General features: G+C 39.4%; 1 protein-coding gene across 2 annotated transcripts in view; it reads left to right on the top strand.

The window, feature by feature from the left end:
- Positions 1–19,269, top strand: part of GBE1 (1,4-alpha-glucan branching enzyme 1) — a 298,040-nt gene that overhangs the window by 142,266 nt on the left and 136,505 nt on the right. For both annotated transcript variants that reach the window (XM_039535439.1, XM_039535447.1), the window contains exons 4-7: positions 4,684–4,809; positions 9,089–9,224; positions 15,781–15,871; positions 17,275–17,484. In XM_039535439.1, the coding sequence (XP_039391373.1) occupies positions 4,684–4,809; positions 9,089–9,224; positions 15,781–15,871; positions 17,275–17,484 (563 nt within the window). The remainder of the gene's footprint in view (positions 1–4,683; positions 4,810–9,088; positions 9,225–15,780; positions 15,872–17,274; positions 17,485–19,269) is intronic.

Below are 19,269 nucleotides of genomic sequence, written 5' to 3'. Positions count from 1 at the left end.
TCCTCCTGAGGAAACAGTCAGACTCTCTTTGCTCAGAGCACATGGAAAATGACTGTGACTACCTTTATCCTCAGTTACCCTTGGTTTAATAAAACCACTCAGCTGTTCGCCTGTGTGACAAATAACAGAAATGCTTCATTTGGACTGCTAAAATAATCCTTATCAATTTATTCTTGTTGCTTCCTCCAACAGACAAATAGTACTATGTTCTTGTCAGGATTGAGCATCAACCAGCCAGCTCTCCACATTTCATAGGTACTGGGATATTTGTGTCACTGCACTTAGACTTTTTTTTTTCCCCCTAAGATTGGGACATGTGGGTCTTTATGACCAAAAAAATCTTCTAAGAGTTCACAACATTTATTAACGTGGGTTCAGCTCCTCTAGCATTAGGAGCATCGTGAGTTGTTGTGTAAACTGGGCTCTGGATGCTTGTTATTTTTAATGCTGCTAGGTGTACTTGCTTGTCCAATCAACATGGTATTAAGCTCCAGCTCAGTGCACAGTTCCATCGTGGTGTTTAAAATGACAGCAGCAGCTGGTTCAGGCAACAGTAGGGCTTATAGTGCTGTTAACAATGGTGTGGCTAAATCAAGTACAACAGTGTTAGGAAAATTTTAGAAAATGCTCCTTGTTGAGAGAGCCCTACTGAGGAAAATCATTTAGTGCGAGAGGCCAGACTTACACTTTCTGATTACTTGTTAAGATAATTGCCCTTCTTAGGAGACTCTTCTGGTATCTGCAAAGTTAACTAAATTATGTGTCTTCTCTTCTTCAATAAATGTGCCCTTTTCGCTAGAGCTAAGAGGTCTTTTATATCTTTGCATAATAATGTTAAAAGTTAAATTGTCCTAGAATAAAAGCTTAGACCAAAAATGAATTAGATTAATAGTTTGCTCTCTTACTCCTTCAAATATAAATCATTCATTTCAAGTTTTATAAAGCCGTGTAAAGATCAGAAACGTAAATTGTTGTGCATTAGCACAGCCTATGTACATTTGCATGTTGAGAGTAGTATGTGAGAAACAAATTCATTCTACATATACAATATTTTGAAAAGCAATTTATTTACCTGTTGAGGATTCTAGATGTAAAGGTATATAATTATTAACTAAGAAGCCTATCCATTCCCTTAAATAAGTATTATTCCAATAGCTATTTCAGATGAAAGCAGCAGAGTTGGGGACTGAAATGAGATGAGCTCTTCAGAAGAAATTTCTACAATCATATTAACCAAGTGCATTCAATTAGTCTTTTTTATATATATGAAATTTGGTCAAAGCACAATGACTTTTGGAATCTCCATGGTATTGAAATACAAAAAGCTGGAATGTGGTTTGATGGTTAACTGTGTTTTTTATCTAAATGTGTCAGACAGTAGAACTAGCTAAGTGCCAAAGAATTGGGATAATGTGAATTTTAAGTATGAGTCTAGTTTAAGTTTCTTTGAGCATTTTTCATTACATAATTTGATTTAAATTAGACATTTTACTAGATTTTAAATTAGTTTGAATATTGTGTTTAGCAAGCCCATTTTATCACTTTAGAGTTGATTTTTGTAATACTTTTGCATTCTCAACTGATTTTTTGGAAACCAAAAATCTGTGCAGTTCAAATAACTATATGTTACTTGAAAATAAGTTGGATTCTCAAAATATCTAGCAGTTAGTTGACTAATGCCTTTTCCTCCAGACATTTGTACAGGATATGTAATGTGAGGGGTTAAGAACAAACCTGTGTGGCTGTGGTAAAGGAAAATTATGCCACTGGATGTCTTTTGAAAGCCCCAGTACATTATATTGGAGAAGAAGCTCATTAATGACAAACTCAAAGTAAAGAACTATGGAAGGGATAATTTGAATTGCTCATATGTTGTTGGGTTCTGTAATCACTCAAACTGGACATTATTGTGGACAGCTCATTGAAACCTCTGCTCAATGTACAATGTGGCAAAGAAACAAAAAAAAGACTAGTAGGTTAGTCTGATTGATTATAATTTTTTTATGATTATTTTCAATTCCAGTTTTTGTCATACAACATAGTATATTACATACTATTATAAAACAATAGTATCCCAGATTGAGGCCATACCATATTCATTTTTGGTCAACTCATGTTTAAAAAAGACATAAATATTATTATATGCATACAAAGACTTTTGTGTGAAGAGATTAAAAAAAGTTGGCCATCTTTCACCTCCTCTCTAACTAAAGGCGCTATTAAAAAAAAAAAAAAACAACCAGACAGACAAAGAATGGTATGGGAAATGTAAGTGAGGTGCTTCATTTGCCTTTTCTTGTAATACAAAAACAACCAGTGAAGACACTCAGTGAAACAGGAAGGCAACACATTTGAAACTAGAATACTTCCCCCCCCACACACACACACGCACACTGATCTTAGCTAATCTGAACAACATGTATTGTCACAAGACAAATTTATTGGGATTAAAAATAGGAGATTTATATGGATAATGAGAACATCCAGAGTTACATTGATTAGGATTAAATATCTGTTTTTCACAGGGCCTGCTTCAGGGTATACAAGTCAACCAACAACTGCAGGGGTGGTGAGGAAATTTTCTTTTGGCCAGGCTACTCTATCACTGTGTGCTATAGAACTTCTTTCTCCTTCCTCTGAAGCATCTGGTAGTGGCTCTGCTGTTCAACCACTACTCCAGTCTGGAAAGTCCTGTGTCACCATAGTCTGTTCCATCCTCAGCTAAATGTCTGTTTTCAAATTATCTGGCCTGTTTCACAGAATTGCACTATGCCTCTGAACAAGTGTGGACACCCTTAAAATGATCCTCCCATACCTCATCACCTATCCTTTGTTAGCCTCAACTAATATTAAAACATTTCCATTTACTCACTTTGCTACTCTTTCATGCCCTAATGGCCTTGAAGGCACTATGGCACACCCGCAGCAGCAGCAGCAACAGACAGGTGGCAAGAATCTGGGAGCTGCAATCCTATTTAATTTTAGGAGCTCAACCTAATCCCTGGTGACCAACTGAGAGCCCAGTCAGTGTTTCTATTACCCCCCCCCCACTTTTTAATATGGTGATGAAATGGAACCCGCTCAATAACCTGTATCGCTGTACAGGAACAGGGCTATGGTTGCTAGGCAGATAGCTCCTGAGGGCCTAAGAAGGACACCACTATAGATCAGGATATAACCACAGTATAGTCTTGGACTGGATGCCAACCTGGTCAGCCTTGAAAAAGTTAAACATATGAGTTATCACTCTTTTACTCCATTGAAAGGTCTTAACCTCCCTTGTCAACCATTGTCAAGATGGGTCCCAGCCAGAATCCTGGAAAGATGTGGGAGTAAATTACTTAATTGCAAGCAAAATGCACATGTAAGTAAATAAATGCATGTGTAAGATACAAAAGCTGGAAAATGTTGACTTTCAGGCCACCGAGCTCCTGCAATTTCAAGTAGTAGAGGAAAGGGTGTGGTTTTCCTACTTCATAGATATCTACCTCTTGGTTGGAAAATCACATGTTTCGAGGCATCCTCCGAGGCCTCGAAACAGTACTCTACAGTACTGTTTCCATAGCCGCCCAATTGCAGCATTACTCTTTCAGGAGCTCCTATTACTTTCCTGCTAATGCCTTGCTTAAATCCTACATCTCTGTCTCTTTAGGGAAGGTTTTAAAGGTCCAGAATGTAAAGTAGTTCACACAAATTACTCTTGACAACCTTAACTTGTGTGTTATCCTAGGCATGATGCTGTAGGATGGGCACTGTCATTGCTTCCCCTCCACCTCTCCTTATCACCAAATGTATGGGAAAGCCAGGGAGTCCCCACTGTTTGTGCAAGATGTGGAGTGAAGGGCAACAGTGTTCTTCTGCCCTCTTCCTGTGACAGATTTGGTCCCCAAATAGGTTTTCTTTTCCTTTTACCCTGTCTGTGGTAGGGACATTGCCATGGGCTTGTGCTGTTCATAAGCAACTCTGATCTATATAATATCACTCCAACTTTCTTCTAAACTATAGAAGAGCTATATAAGAGCTAGGAATCATTATTAAACAGGAATTTATGATTGTAATATCCAAAAAATTAGCTGATGGATTTTTATTGCTTATCAGTATTTTTAATGGCATTGGTATTCCTGTTTTTCTGTTTGTCTGAAAATGGAAGAATGGGGGCCCACATGTAGTCCCTTCCTTGGGTGGGTAGGTGTGGAGTAGAGTATGGAGGGTACATAGCTCCTGGCATGAAAGATGGGGGAGAAGAGGGCTACAAGGAGCCCCAGAAATAGCGGGAATAGGGAGGTGAAACAGAGAGAGCTCAAACTGTGCAACCCGCTAGTTTCATTTTTTGTATTATTTAATCTTCTAATACAGGGTTTCTCACTATATATGTTTATTTTTCAGTTCCATCTGCTGTGCTTAACCCATCTTTGCAAGTGATGATTGGGAAGCCCTGTCTTAGTAAAAAGCTGCATTTTTATATTATGTTAAAAAAAACGAGTACTATAGATTGCCACAGTTGGCTTCTAGTTTATAAAAAAAACTGTCTACTTTTTGTTAACACTGTTATCTGTATGAGTTAACATGAGAACCTTTTCTCCTCTGAAGCTCCGGTCATGAGAACAGACTTTGGTTTCTGTAAGGGTGCTTGTGTACATATGAAATTATAGTGATCTCTTATGTCTTCATTTTATTTTCTAGGTGGTGATCCGTAGTAAAAATGGAGAGATTCTCTACCGTATTTCACCTTGGGCAAAATATGTAGCACGCGTAGGTACCAATGTGAATTATGATTGGATACACTGGGACCCACCACTGCCATATCTAGTAAGCTTTATTTTATATTTCAAAAGCTTTTAAAAGTGCATGCAAGACATGTTTTATGATGTGATTTCTGTCATGCCACAGTTCTTTTTTTGGGAGGGGGAAGCGGGGAGTGGTGCGTTCTAATTATAACGTGAGTTACTTTGCATATGGTGTATCAATATTATAGTAAAGCAGGAGTCAGCAACCTTTCAGAAGTGGTGTGCCGAGTCTTCATTTATTCACTCTGATTTAAGGTTTCGCGTGCCAGTCATACCTTCTAAAAATGTTAAAATGTCTTTCTACAAGTCTATAATATATAACTAAGCTATTGTTGTATGTAAAGTAAATAAGGTTTTTAAAATGTTTAAGAAGTTTCATTTAACATTAAATTAAAATGCAGAGCCCCCCAGACCAGTGGCCAGGACCCGGGCAGTGTGAGTGCCACTGAAAATCAGCTCGTGTGCCACCTTCGGCACACGTGCCATAGATTGCCTACCCCTGTTGAAAAGCCTGAGAAGACACTTCCATTATAAGTGCCTATTTTAATGCACTTATCGTTTTCGGGGGGAGGGGGGAAGATACTTGAAATCTACTGGTCTGCACAGACTGAGCCCTAAAGCCATAGTTAAAAAAAAAAAAAAAAAAAAGTGCTGCCATGCCCGCATGGACGTGTCGCCTGCAGTTTAAAGGAATATGTGGGAGTGTACTGCTCATTGAATACTGTTTGGCTGATCAACTTGCTCTTTTTAGTATTTTTTTTCTTTTAAGTGTAATGTAATATTTTTGTTTTTCTGCTTTCGTTTTTTGCTATCTTGATTTCACTCAAGATATTATTCTCATACTTGATCAGTGGTTTTTTTCCAGTGTTGTCTTCAGTTTCTCTTCCCTGAGCCACTTAAGTGCTGAAGAGTGTTGGATATTATATTTCTCCCCCATCCTCTCTTCTTATCCAGTATTCAGCAGCAGAGTCAAATGAATCTAATTCTTTTCAGTATCTCTGCTGTCTGCAGGGTTCTGAATAGCTGTAGTGAAAACTAAAATGACTGGTCAGTTTTCACTTTGCTATGGTAAAGTGTGAACTTAGTCAGAAGAACACATGTAGGAAAGGGAGTATCAATTATTTCCAGCAGCAATATCTTTGTTTTCAATCAATCATCCCTTCTACTCCTACTCAGCTGGATGATTTTAGGATCTTCTGAGACTTCTTATGCTGCATGGGAGACACCTTTGAAATTCGTGTGGAAATAGTGCAAGAAAAATCCCACAAATGACTAGATCTTCTGCCCTCCTCCATGCATGGTAGGCTTGCCACGTCTGTCAATGAGGAGTTACTGGAACCAGCTCAGAAATTGTGGCAGATACCAGCATCTGTGGCACCCACTTCTAAGTAAGCTGATACATGTTATGAAGTTCCCTCAAAGAAATTTGTAATGTTTCTGCATCTACTGAGTCTCAATAGGCTGGTGGTGACAGCGATGAATGAAAGATCCAAACAGTGATGGTCTCCAAATATTACACATGTGGAGAAGGACCCTACAAACTTGACTTTTTTGGCAGAAAAATCTATTCCCCAGAGAGTCTCCAGATGTGCATTTCAAATTATCAAGCTCTTCTGTTAAAATACAACTATCTCACCTGGGAAAAGGGTTTCACAATTCATGTAAAAGCTCCCATAGGAACACAGAGAGGAGCTAAAATCTGTAGTGCTCAAAGGACAGTTAATAGCCTTTAAGGGGGAGGGATAGCTCTGGCTTGAGCATTGCCCTGCTAAACCCAGGGTTGTGAGTTCAATTCTTGAGGGGGCCATTTAGGGATCTGGGGCAAAAATCTGACTGTATTTGGTCCTGCTGTGAAGGCAGGGGACTGGACTCAATGAATTTTCAAGGTCTCTTCCAGTTCTTTGAGAGAGGTATATCTCCATATAATAGCCCAAACGTAACAATGGGCTGCTTCATCATAGGGCTTCAGGGCTCCACTCTTGTGGAATACCCAGGGAGTCCGAAATCAACAGAGTACCTCCCATAGGTGCTATAGGAATAAAAATAATAATTTGAAGATTGTGATCTATCAGTGTGCAAACAGTTGAAGGCCTTAAAGGATTTGAGAGCCGCTCATTGAGCAATATTCTTGCCAGCACCAAGGAGGAAGCAGACCACATCCCAAAGCATCATCAGGCTGAGGCTATCTGCACCTTAGTACTGTCACCCACAGATAATGTTGGAATGACAATGGAAGGAACAAAGTCTCCCCTGCAGGAAGCCCTCTCCCACTGCATCCTTGGTGCATGCTACTTCACAGCAACAAGTTTGATTTGATCATCAAGAGCTAATCAGAACCATTTCAGGAGTTTCATTTCTCCATCCCCCACATATGCACACACACTTAGTGCCACTTTTGTTTTAAGTTATTGGGGAATCCTGGAATCAAATCACCTCAGACCACTGAGTCCTGGAAACTATTTTAAAAAGGGGTATTTTATCCAATTCCAGGCCCTTACTAGCCCCACCCTTCTTCCCTTTTCCTTTCCAGGGACCCCTCTTACAAGATACTGTTAAATCAAGAATTAGATACCCTTTTGCAACTTGCAACTCTCATTACTTTTTCTTCCCAAAGAATGGAGATTGGCATCTGATTATAGACTTTGATATCACAGAAGATTCATCCATAACTACAAGTTCAGGATGCTAACCCTGGCCTCAATTATCCCCTCATTAAATACTCAAGATGGATTTGTGGTTCTCAGCTTTGGGATGCTTCTTTCCATCTATCCATATACCCATCACAGAAAGAATACTTCAGTTTCATAGTGACAGACTTTCTACCAATACATGGTCCTGTCCTTTAGTCTTTGCATGGCACCAACACATATTCAGCAAGAGTGTAGCAGGATCAGCCCACTTAAGAACACATTACAGTCTGGTATAGTCAGAATTGGACAACTGGCTGATCTGGGTAAAATTTTCCCAGCAGGTGATCAAGTCACGTTGTCTTACCGCTCTTTACCATATAGGGTCTCCAAATGAACAGGGAGAAATCCTCATTTTGGTAACCCAAACTACAGAATATATAGGAGCAATATTAGATCTGAGGTCAGCAAGAGCTTAACTACTATAGGAGAGGTGCCAGACAATAGTAGGACTCATTGGTCATCTGCAGGCTCACTCTGCATATACATCCTTCTTTGGTCACATGGCCTTCTGCACCCATGTCTCACAATATGCCAGACTTTACCTATGTTGTATGCAGAGAAGTTGAAATCCATGTATCTATGCATAAAGCACAGTCTTTCCCCTCTTTATTCCCTCCTCTCCCTTTTTTTTTTTTTTGGCCACTGAGTGCAGTAAAATATTTGTTTGGGCTTTTTTCATCCCTCTTTCTCCACATTATTTCAAAACTTTTTCCAAATTTGAAAAGTTCAGCTGGCAAAAGGAAAATGAAATGCAGTGACTTTTCCACCCTGTAACCTTTTCCAAATTTGGAGAAATTTTGAAAAGCTATTATGGGTAAAAGTGTGTATTTGTGTGGGTGCTGGTGATAGTGAAAACCTTGGACAAGAGTTCTTTTTGACACTGAATGCAATAGAATGAAAGGAAGGCATGGCAGGAGAGAGAATGAATTTTTTTTCCAAGTTTAGAATTTAATTCCAATAAATTTCCTGGGAAAAAAATCAACTTGGAATACAAACTCCTTACTTGATTTATTTTTCCAGAGGCTTTTTAACCAACTCTAGTTGTCACATTTGAAAGGTGGTCTTTAGAACTGTACTTAATTAATGCTTCTATTCTGTAAAACTTAATTCCACTCAGCTGGGGAATATTTCTACCTGGCATCGACAAAGGAATTTTTATGTCCTGCACTAACCACAAGAATGTGCTTTCCTAAAAATAAATAAATAAATAAATCTTTTTTTCCATTAAGTTGAGCAGACCTGACTAAGAATACAATCAGCAGACCTGTTTTCTTTCTGCTGTTTTAAAGTCACTTTCACACAAAATCAGCACTTCAAGACATTGGCACAATGAAGTCATTGAAGTACTGATCGTGAGGATGTCAAGTAAAGAGTGATCAATTTCTTTGATTTTTTTTTTTCAATCTCAATATTGGAGTATTTTTTTTTTTTTTGGTATTTACAGTTTTAATTGCATTAATCTAGAGGGAATATGTTGCATAACAATTCTTCTACCTGATTTTAAAAATTAATATACTGGTTCTTTTTTCTCTTGTGTAAACAGTGTGTTTCTATAACAAGATTGACATTCTCAGTGCTGTGCTTTAATGCCAACTATTTTCTATTCAATAGCGCAAACATCCTCAACCAAAGAAACCAAAAAGCTTAAGAATTTATGAATCTCACGTGGGAATTGCTTCCCCAGAAGGGAAAGTTGCTTCTTATAAAAACTTTACATACAACATACTACCTAAAATAAAGGATCTTGGTAAGTAACATGCTTCTTGGTACAATGAGTGTGCAGAGAAATTTGCAAAACGTCTCTGCTCTTATTGAAAAAGATAATTGAGTATTGTGGGGGGGAGGGGTTGAGTGTGAGATTTAAATAATCTGTTTTCAGTTATTTGTAATGTACCAGCTACATTTTATTTTTCTATATATGTATATAGAAAAAAATATTGTATTTAGTTTTAAGTTTACCATGTGGAGTATGACAATTTTAAAGTGATAATTTGAATGTTCTTCTTCGAGTGCTGTCCCTGTGGGTGCTCCACTCTAGGTGACAATGTGCTGTTGATTGGAGATCTTCCGTAGCAGTACCTGATCAAGACGCACATGCCCAGCTGGTGTCTCGTGGTCTCGTTGGAATCTGCCTGAGTGCACGCGTCTCGCGCCCCCCCTCAGTTCCTTCTTAGTGGTTTGAGCATTGGCCTGCTAAACCCAGGGTTGTGAGTTCAATCCTTGAGGGGGCCACTTAGGCATCTGGGGCAAAATCAGTACTTGGTCATGCTAGTAAAGGCAAGGGGCTGGACTTGATGACCTTTCAAGGTCTCTTCCAGTTCTATGAGATAGATATATCTCCATATATTATTATTATTATTATTATTTATTATTTTATTATTATAAGACAGTACTCGGGGCAGTGCTGATTCTCTTCCCTGGTCACTCTAGGAAACAGTTGCAAAGAACATAGGAATAGTTGTTAGTAACACCCCAGTTGTTTCCCTTCCTTTAGAATAGTTACATCATTTAGTTACTTAGTTTAATAAATAAATAAATAAATAAAATAAAACCCTCTTTTGCCTCAGGCTTGTCTCCCGCTGAGACACTCTCCCCTGCCATTTCTAATTCATAACACCAGGGGCTTCAGGATTTATGAAGTGTGTTTCCCTTCAGGACTCCATGACAAGGTCTGATGGGCACTCACGCTGTGTGAAGTACCTTGGCGAAACACACGTCTCCGCAAAGTGCCTCCACTGTATGAGCCTCAAGACCAGGGCCTGTCGCGACAGGGACCTGCGGCTTAAATGCTATTAATGGAAACTCTCTACAGCTGCCTTCGGAGACTGGGAAGGTGAAACCCTTTCCCTCATGCTCCCCGGCCAGATCTGAACCAATTGGGAGCATGGCTTCACCCTCTCAGGAGCAGAGGCAAGAAGCGCAACACTCTCCAAGGAGAGACTTTAACAAGGGTAAAGGGTCTCCCACTAGATCCTTAGTCTCTGTTGACAGTGCAGAAGGCAGATGCCTCAGGCTGTCACAGTGCCTCAGCTGCGGTTCCCACGGAGCACAGAGACAGGGACCCGATCTCCCATACCGGGAAGGTCTCCTCGGCACCGGTCCACTCGGCACCGAAAACAGATGTGGTGCCGACCGTGCACTCTGCCCGGGTGCCAAAAAGAACATCAGCACCGAGCCTGCCTGCTTCAGGGCACCTCCAAGCGACCCACGGCACTGGAAAAACTCAGACTCAGTAATGCGCCTGAGTGCAGATCATGCTCAGCGCAGCTCAGAGAGCAGGAGCAAGTGTTTCTCATTCAGTGTGACTTCTCAGTGGCACCTGAGCCTAATTCCCTGCTCCTGGTTACACAGGGCTCACTTTTTGAACAGCTGCTCTTCCCACCTGCTATCTTTACTGACAGCGAACCTGTTATGCAGCAGCAGGTAGAGTTCTCCCCACCTGTCTCCTCCTCCTCCACCAGAACCTTTTCCACCTCAGGTCATGGCTCACAACCACCAGCCTCAGTTTCCCTACTTCGCCCCCCATGGGCAGCCCCTGGAGTCTCCTACCCTATGCCTTGGCCTCAGTGGTACCTTTGGCCACCTCCTACTGCCACTCACCCTCAAGCCCCTTCCACCAAACCTCTACCTCCTTCTGTGCCTCGATCTCCAGCTCTGTCCATTTCTAGAGCGCCTGAACCCCTCCCCCCCGAGAATGTGAGCTACGGACCATATCATGACTCACTGACCCCTAACTCTCTATCAACTCCAGACGGAGCCCTCTTCCCTCCGCTTCCACTGAATGTGGATGACTGTAAACAATTTCAAGAACTTTTCAAGAGGGTGGCACTCAGCCAAGATATCCCCTTAGAAGATGCTCAGGAGACACAACGCAGACCTCTCAAAATCCTCCAACCCTGTGTGCCCACAAGGATCTCCCCATAAATGATGCACTCCTGAAACCAGCTGACACTCTCTGGCAGACACCAACCTCTCTCTTACCAACTTCCAAAAAGGCTGAACATAAATACTATGTTCCCGCTAAGGATGCTGATCCCCAATGCTCATACTCACCATGGACACTTTCCTAATTGGTTGGGGAGCGCATCTAGGAGGACACAGGGCACAAGGCCACTGGTCCACATCAGAGACGCACCTACACGTAAATCTCTTAGAGTTCAGAGCAGTGAGACGCGCGTGCCTTCACTTTCTTCCCCTCATAAAGAACAAATCTATTTGGGTCCTAACAGACAACATAGCATATATGTCCTACATCAACAGACGGGGGGGAGCCCGATCACATTCCCCATGCATGGAAGCCATCCGGCTCTGGAATTGGTGCATACATCATCACATACAAATCATTGCTTCATACCTACCTGGCTGTCGTAACACTACTGCCGATGCCCTCAGCAGGCACTTCTTGACAGAACATGAATGGGAACTCCACTCCGCAATACTTCAACAGCTCTTCTCCTTCTGGGGCACCCTGTCAATAGACGTCTTTGCCAGAACCCAGAATCGCAAATGTTGTCTGTTTTGTGCCAGAGCATGACTCGGGACTGCATCCCTAGGAGTTACGTTCCTCATCCCATGGAACAACTCTCTCCTGTATGCCTTCCCACCAGTCCCTCTGCTACACAGGGTTCTTCACAAGATCAGAGACAACAAGGCCCGAGTCATTCTTATTGACCTGGCTTGGCCGAGACAGATGTGGTATCCATACCTACTCCACATGTCCTCCCGTCATCCATGGACTGTCCCCAGCAGATCAGATCTGCTTTCCCAGAACAAAGGACAGGTTCTTCACCCTCAGCTCCAGAAGCTCAACTTGTCAGTGTGGTTTCTTCATGGTTCCAAACCCAAGAACTAGCTTGTTCCGAGCAAGATCGATACATCCTCCTGCACAGTAGAAAAGACTCCACTCATAAAACTTACCTGCAGAAGTGGAAACATTTCTCCTTGTGGTGCTCACATCATCACTTAACATCCCCTACAGTAATCCTCCCTAACATCCTAGACTACCTTCTAAAATTGAAACAGGATGGACTGTCGCTCACCTCCATCACAGTACACCTGGCTGCACTTACCACCACCCTGATTTGTTAGAAGGCTACTCACTCTTTACCCACCCCATCATAAAACAATTTCTCACAAAATGTCTACCCGGAAATTTATCCAACGGATATAAATATATGGAATCTTAACCTCATTCACCGTTGGCTACCTTCTGTCTTCTTCATATGTCCATTAAGGTAGCTTTCTTAGCTGCAATAACGTCAGCAAGGAGAGTAGGAGAAATAAGCACCCTGATGGCCTGTCTTCCCTACCCAATCTTCTCCAAAGACAAAGTCACCCTGAGACCACATCCTAAGTTTCTCCCTAAGGTGGCGTCCGCCTTCCACCTTAACCAACTGATGTACTTACTTGCTTTCTATCCCAAACCTCACAAGACTCCACACGAGGCAACTCTGCATACTCTAAACGTCAGGCGAGCAATCACCTTTTATTTAGACAGGACTAAACCATTTTGTAAGTCCCCGCGACATTTTGTCTCCATCACCAAAATATCGAAAGGTACGGCTATCTCTAGGCAACGCCTGTCCAAGTGGATCTCTGACTGCATCAGATCCTGCTATCACATCCAAAATATTCAACCACCCAAAGGCATTAGAACTGATGCCACTCGAGCCATGTTGACATCCGTTGCCTTCCTACGTAACGTACCCATTCCTGACATCTGTAAAGTGGCTACATGGTCATCTGAACACACGTTTGCCAAACATTAGGCTATCACGCGGGATACCATGGCAGACACCATATTAGTCATACAGTACTCACTCACTGCCGCATCTCCAAAGTCCCACCAACCATAGTGGGTACTGCTCCACATTCACCTAGAGTTGAGCACCACAGGGACAGCACTCGAAGAAGAAGAGAAAGTGGGTGCTCCACTCCCCGCCCTCTTCCCCTCTACTTTGGAGTACTACTATGATTTCTCCACTGTAGAGAAGGAACTGAGCGGGGTGTGGGATGCGCGCGCTCAGGCAGATTCTAACGAGACCGCGAGACACCAGCTGAGCGTGTGTCCCAACCAGGCACTGCTACCGAAGATCTCTGATCAATAGCACCTACAGTGGAGCACCCACAGGGACACACATCTCGAAGAACCTCAGTTACTGCAAGGTGAGTAACTTTCTCTTCTAGTATTACACAGCAATTAACATGAGCAGTTCTGTTTAGGAAAGAATTGTGGTGTATTATTGTAACTGTATAGACTGTAGATGAAATTGTTGGAATGATTATCTCAACAACAACAACAACAAAAGAGCCTCCTATTTTGTGCTTTAAGAGTTGCACTCTGACACACAAAAGATTACATGAGCACTTGCTAGCTGTTACCGTACAATGATGAGATGCCTTGCTGTGTTTGGAACTGGAAATAACTATGCTAACTTTGTTTGGTATCTATGGCAAATGTTGGCATATTAATGGCACCTAGTAAAACCAGATATGAAGTCAAACACTAGATACACACAGCGCTCATCCACATATTAACCAAGCCAACCATAAATAAAATATAATGATTCATATTAAAGTCAGTGTTTAGCGAATGATGAAAGGCATTTTTGTCAAAGTTAAGAGAACAAGGAGTACTTGTGGTACCTTAGAGACTAACAAATTTATTTGAACATAAACAAATTTGTTAGTCTCTAAGGTGCCACAAGTACTCTTTGTTCTTTTTGCTGATACAAACTAACATGGCTGCTACTCTGAAACCTGTCACTAAAGTTAAGCTGACTGCCAGAGTGAGAGTTTCTGTATTTGGGGACCCCCATCCATAACCAGCTAAAAATACAAATGTAACACTTAATCTTGTGGTGATGTTGTTTTTCTCTTGTAAACTAATTTCTTGCTTTCTAGGAGGCTAATGTTCTCAATGGAAGTCTGAAAGCATGCAACCCTGCCTATAGATTTTTCCTTAGGGGGAGGAGGAATGTCATGGATACAATGTAAAATGGTTTCAGACTTCAAAATAACAATAATATAAATGTATGCACAATATCAGTCATTTACGGGTATGCCTGATTTAAATTTTATCTACCTGTTTGCAGCCAGACCTACTTAAGGATTTGTTATTTTTAATAATTCTCTTAAGGGGCACTCTTTCTTTGTCAGAATGCTGAAATATTAAAAGTGTGAAGAAATATATACATGGCAAACAACAAGATAAATAGTAAGCAAATAAAACAATAGTCATTTGACATAGTTTGTACTCTTTATTTACAAAAATGCTGTGGGTAACCATGCAACAATCCTCAATTATAAAATGGCTATATACCTCAGACAAATTGCTAAGTTAATGCCAGCCCATTTTTTTATAGTAACTATAATGATTTTGAGGGCAAAAGTGACATCACAGATAAATTAAATAAACAGGATAAAGTTAGGCTGAAGCATTGGCTAAATGATATGCTGAGGATTTGAGTTAAAATTAATAATAAAGAGAAGCTGTGGTCTCAACAGACTTTTCAAATAGACCTGAAGGTTATTGCTTGCTGATAGGGCATTTATTTGCTGATATTAGAGTTAGCTTAGCAGAGATTTGTTTTAAGTACGACAGTTTCATCATTAAAATATAATTTTTCCCTTTAGATTTTCTTCATTTAATATCATAGTGAAACACTTTGGAGTTGAATAAAGGACCAAAAAAAAGTTTTTCTTGGTTCTTAGCTGCTTCAGTAAGCTCAAAGCAGAATTATACGGCTTTAATGTTTGTTCTTTTTGAAAGATTCCTTGAGGGAAATGAGTTTGGAAAGAAAATATGTAATGATTAAAGATAGAAATAAAATGTGTTTGAAATATTAAGAAAAATCTTGGTAAAGCACAAGATATAGCACTATTAATCAGTTACTCTTAGTTTGCTTTCATGACAACACTGTAAATATCAAAAGTGCAGCTGAAGTTCAGGACATGCAGATTGGTGTTGTTAATATTCTGAAGTCAAATTAAGTTTATATTTGCATATCATTTATTGCTTGTTCAAACTGATAGGTTCAATATATCTGTTCATATGTAGATCATCTGATAAATTGACCTTCCTGTTTTTGATGGGAAGGTCATAGAAGTATGAAATGTTAAAATGGCATTACTTTTTAAGAAAGACTGAGTCTGTGGTTAATTATTAATTGGACATTAGAGATTTAAAGCCAGCTAAAATAAGGAAAGAGAAGCAGTTTAGACATAATTAACTTTTCAAGTATATCAAATATGTGTATCAAATTATTTATTTAGACATGTAACGGTGGGATTTTTTTTAACAGGATACAATTGTGTTCAGCTGATGGCTATTATGGAACATGCTTACTATGCCAGTTTTGGTTATCAAATCACAAGTTTTTTTGCAGCATCAAGGTAGGTTTTCTAAGGACTTATGCACACCTTTCACTTTTTTTCTGTGGCTGGTGAAATAGTATTTAAATTTAGGCAAATAGCACAATTTAGGCAAATAGCACACTGTAAGAATTCTGGCATCCAGACCTTGCTTTCTATTGAGGTTTTTTTCCTCCTAATAAATCAAACCAGCTTCTATAATTATCAAACCAGCTGTCTAGAATTGTCAGTTATATATAACATTTTAATATAGTGTACAGTATAATAGAAAGTATAATCATTAGAAATTTTAATTGGCAAAGCATTTTGATCCCAGATTCTGCACTTTAGGACCACAGCTGTGTATTTTTTATATCGATAGACTGTTGTGCAAAATTGAGAATGAGCACAAATGATGTCCAGCATGTGTTTTTGTGGTAAATAAAAGCATCTTTAAGGTGCTTGTTCATAATAGGTATTGCCTAATTGTTTTGCTTTACAAAAAGGGTAGTCATCTAATGAAATGACAAGTTGTTTATCATATAAAAATAATTTATTTCATACTCATAGCAGACTGTATTTAGATGGCTTTAAGGTCCATCAGTTTGCAGAAATAGGTGATGGTTAAAGATAAATTGTTCAAGAAAGTAAATTTGAATGTTATGTTTAAGCTTCATCAAGAAGAAAAGGGACAAACTGAAAAAACTTAGGAAGCTTTAATTGGTTTTAATTAGCTGAACAAAATGCACATTGTATATTGACAGCCTTTGATGATTTTAAAAAAATTAATTGAACTGTAATAATGGCACCAAATAAATAAAAGTCGGATACCAACTTGCAACAGGTGGCAAATTTTGGGCGGGTGTGTTGTTTTCATTATTTCCTACTCATTTGAATCCATAGTAGTTTCCACATCATGGATTATTTATTTAATTCTAATCATATAGAAATTTGTGAAGTTTGTATCCTAAACAAGAAAATAGTTTACATTAAATATGAAAAATACGGGTTCAAAGTGTGCTAAACTGCTTAAAAGTAAGACTATAAAAGTTGGAATACTTTTCATTAACCAGGGTTATCCAAGCCTTTTTTTCCCCCCTGAAGTGAATGGAGGGAAAAAGCTCAAATTTGGGGGCAACTCTGTTTTTTTAAAACTTTGAACATGCCTAAATTATGACTTATAATTTAGTCAGCATATAGTGTACTACTTTGTTTAAATGTCTTTATTGTCAGTTTGTATTGCACAATTGCTACTCCAACAGGCGGAAATTGTGACTATCTGAAGATCATTCATTCCCACTACATGGGAGTTTCCCTAGTAAATTACTTAAGCTTTTATCTATTAACTCTATGAATGTATAGTTTTCTGCATAAACCGTATTCAGCCTTTTTAAAAAAAAAATGAGGTTACCTCTGCCTAATGCATTGTATTTTCCTGTTTGCAGCCGTTATGGAACCCCAGATGATCTGAAGGAATTGATTGACATTGCCCACTCATTAGGAATTACTGTTCTATTGGATGTTGTACACAGCCATGCATCAAATAACTCTGAGGATGGTCTGAACAAATTTGATGGTACAGATTCCTGCTTTTTCCATTCCGGTCCTAGAGGAACTCATAATCTTTGGGACAGCAGACTTTTTGACTATTCAAAGTACGTACAAAACCATTTAGCAGTTTTTAATGGTAATTATTTTTTCTCAGTTATACAAAAAATTGAACTTTTGCCAAATTAGAACACTTGTTTGATACTGTAAATATAACATATCAACAGTTTGCACACACAAAATATATTGTCTGCAGTCTAAGGGCCTGTCTACATGGGGAATTCACAGAGAAGTTAGTGCATAACAGCTATGGTGTGGACTCATGGTGCAATAGTTACTTCACACTAACTCCTAACTTTGAAAGTATGTAGTTTAGGTGAATCCAAAGGTGCTCTTAGTGTGGAATAAGAGTTTCCACCCATGGAGCTAGTGCAGAATAGCTCTTGAGCAATAGCTACTCCTCACTAGTTATTCAGGGCTTTTCCCTGACCTAGGTAATGCTGTACATTTAATCTTGTGTGTTTATGCATTTATATCATACTTCTTACCATACCAGCTGTGTTCCTAACAAATCATTACTACAGCATAAAGGTTTACATTTGGTACATTTTTGTTTTCTCCTCCCTCTGAGGCAGCAAGGATTAGATATTGATATATAGTAGTCGTCTTTTTTTCCATATTAAACTGATTATTTCAATGATGGGGCTGTGGGAAAGCTTAGTTGCACAAGTGATGACCACAAATCTCACCACTTTCAGAGAAGAGTTCCATAGGCTTGGGACAGCTGCCATCACAGCTCCTCCTATTGCTTCCATAAGTTTCATGCTTGAGGTTGACAGTACCATCGTTTCTAAGGATTGTAACCTTCTAGGGAGGTCACTGAGGTATTGAGTGAGCGATCAGTGTAATGTGATACATAACATAAGCACTGTGCCATTAAATAGGATGAACTGTTTGTATCTTGCATTCTGATTAGAATAACTTCTTGGTAATTAGACCTTAATTAACAAATACACTTAAAATTAATTATGACAATGGGATGTATTGTCTTTACTGCTAATCATAACTGCTTGGTGTTACAAGACTTGCAGTTACTCTCTAAACCCATATTCAGATTACTTGAGTCACAGTTTGCTATGACACATCCCAAAATTTTAATTTCAGCACATGGTTACATATTAGAAATGTACATATGTTACATATTATAGCTAAACAAATGCACTAAATAAATTTCTCCAGAATGAGGCAACTAATTGGCCTTTCTAGAAGAGGGATCAAGACAGTGGAACTTGTATGGCATACTAAAGCTGACCCCTCTATTTCAGATTAACGTTCAAATCCAGTTTGAAGGTGTCACATTCCTTCCTTATTTTTACAGTAGTTCATCATCTTTTATTTCCACTGGGGAAAAAAGACTTGATAATTTCAGGTGCTTATTTCACTTTCACTTATTTCACCTTTAGACATTACTGGAGGTGTCATATAACTCTAAAAAATTTCGTTATTTTTTACGTTTCCTGACAGTATGATGAGATAAATGTTTCCATAGCAGAGTTCAGCAGACCTACAAATGGATTGTGACGAATCATCTCTAATGAACTAGGAAAAAAAGAAAAAGGTTGAATAGTTAAGACTTGAGGCCAGGGATTAATTAAATATCTCCTTCCAGAAAGGAACTTAATGCCCTCCTGAAGTCATGTAATGACACAGAGAATATGCTTATATTTCATGCTTGTGTTTCATACAACTTGCTCAACTTTTAGTTTGATTTTCAACATGTGTTGCTTCATAAAAGTTCGAGGTTCAAAGGTTAAGCAAACTTTGAGTCATTAATTGTGCTCTGACGGGGAGGAGCTTTGTGGCTTGATTTGTTAGCTAATGGGTAAAATTAA

Source organism: Mauremys reevesii, linkage group 1 (genome assembly GCF_016161935.1).
Source record: "Mauremys reevesii isolate NIE-2019 linkage group 1, ASM1616193v1, whole genome shotgun sequence".
Lineage (NCBI taxonomy): Eukaryota > Metazoa > Chordata > Testudines > Geoemydidae > Mauremys > Mauremys reevesii.
Note: the sequence above shows the minus strand (reverse complement) of the source record. Positions and strands in the feature narration are given on the sequence as shown.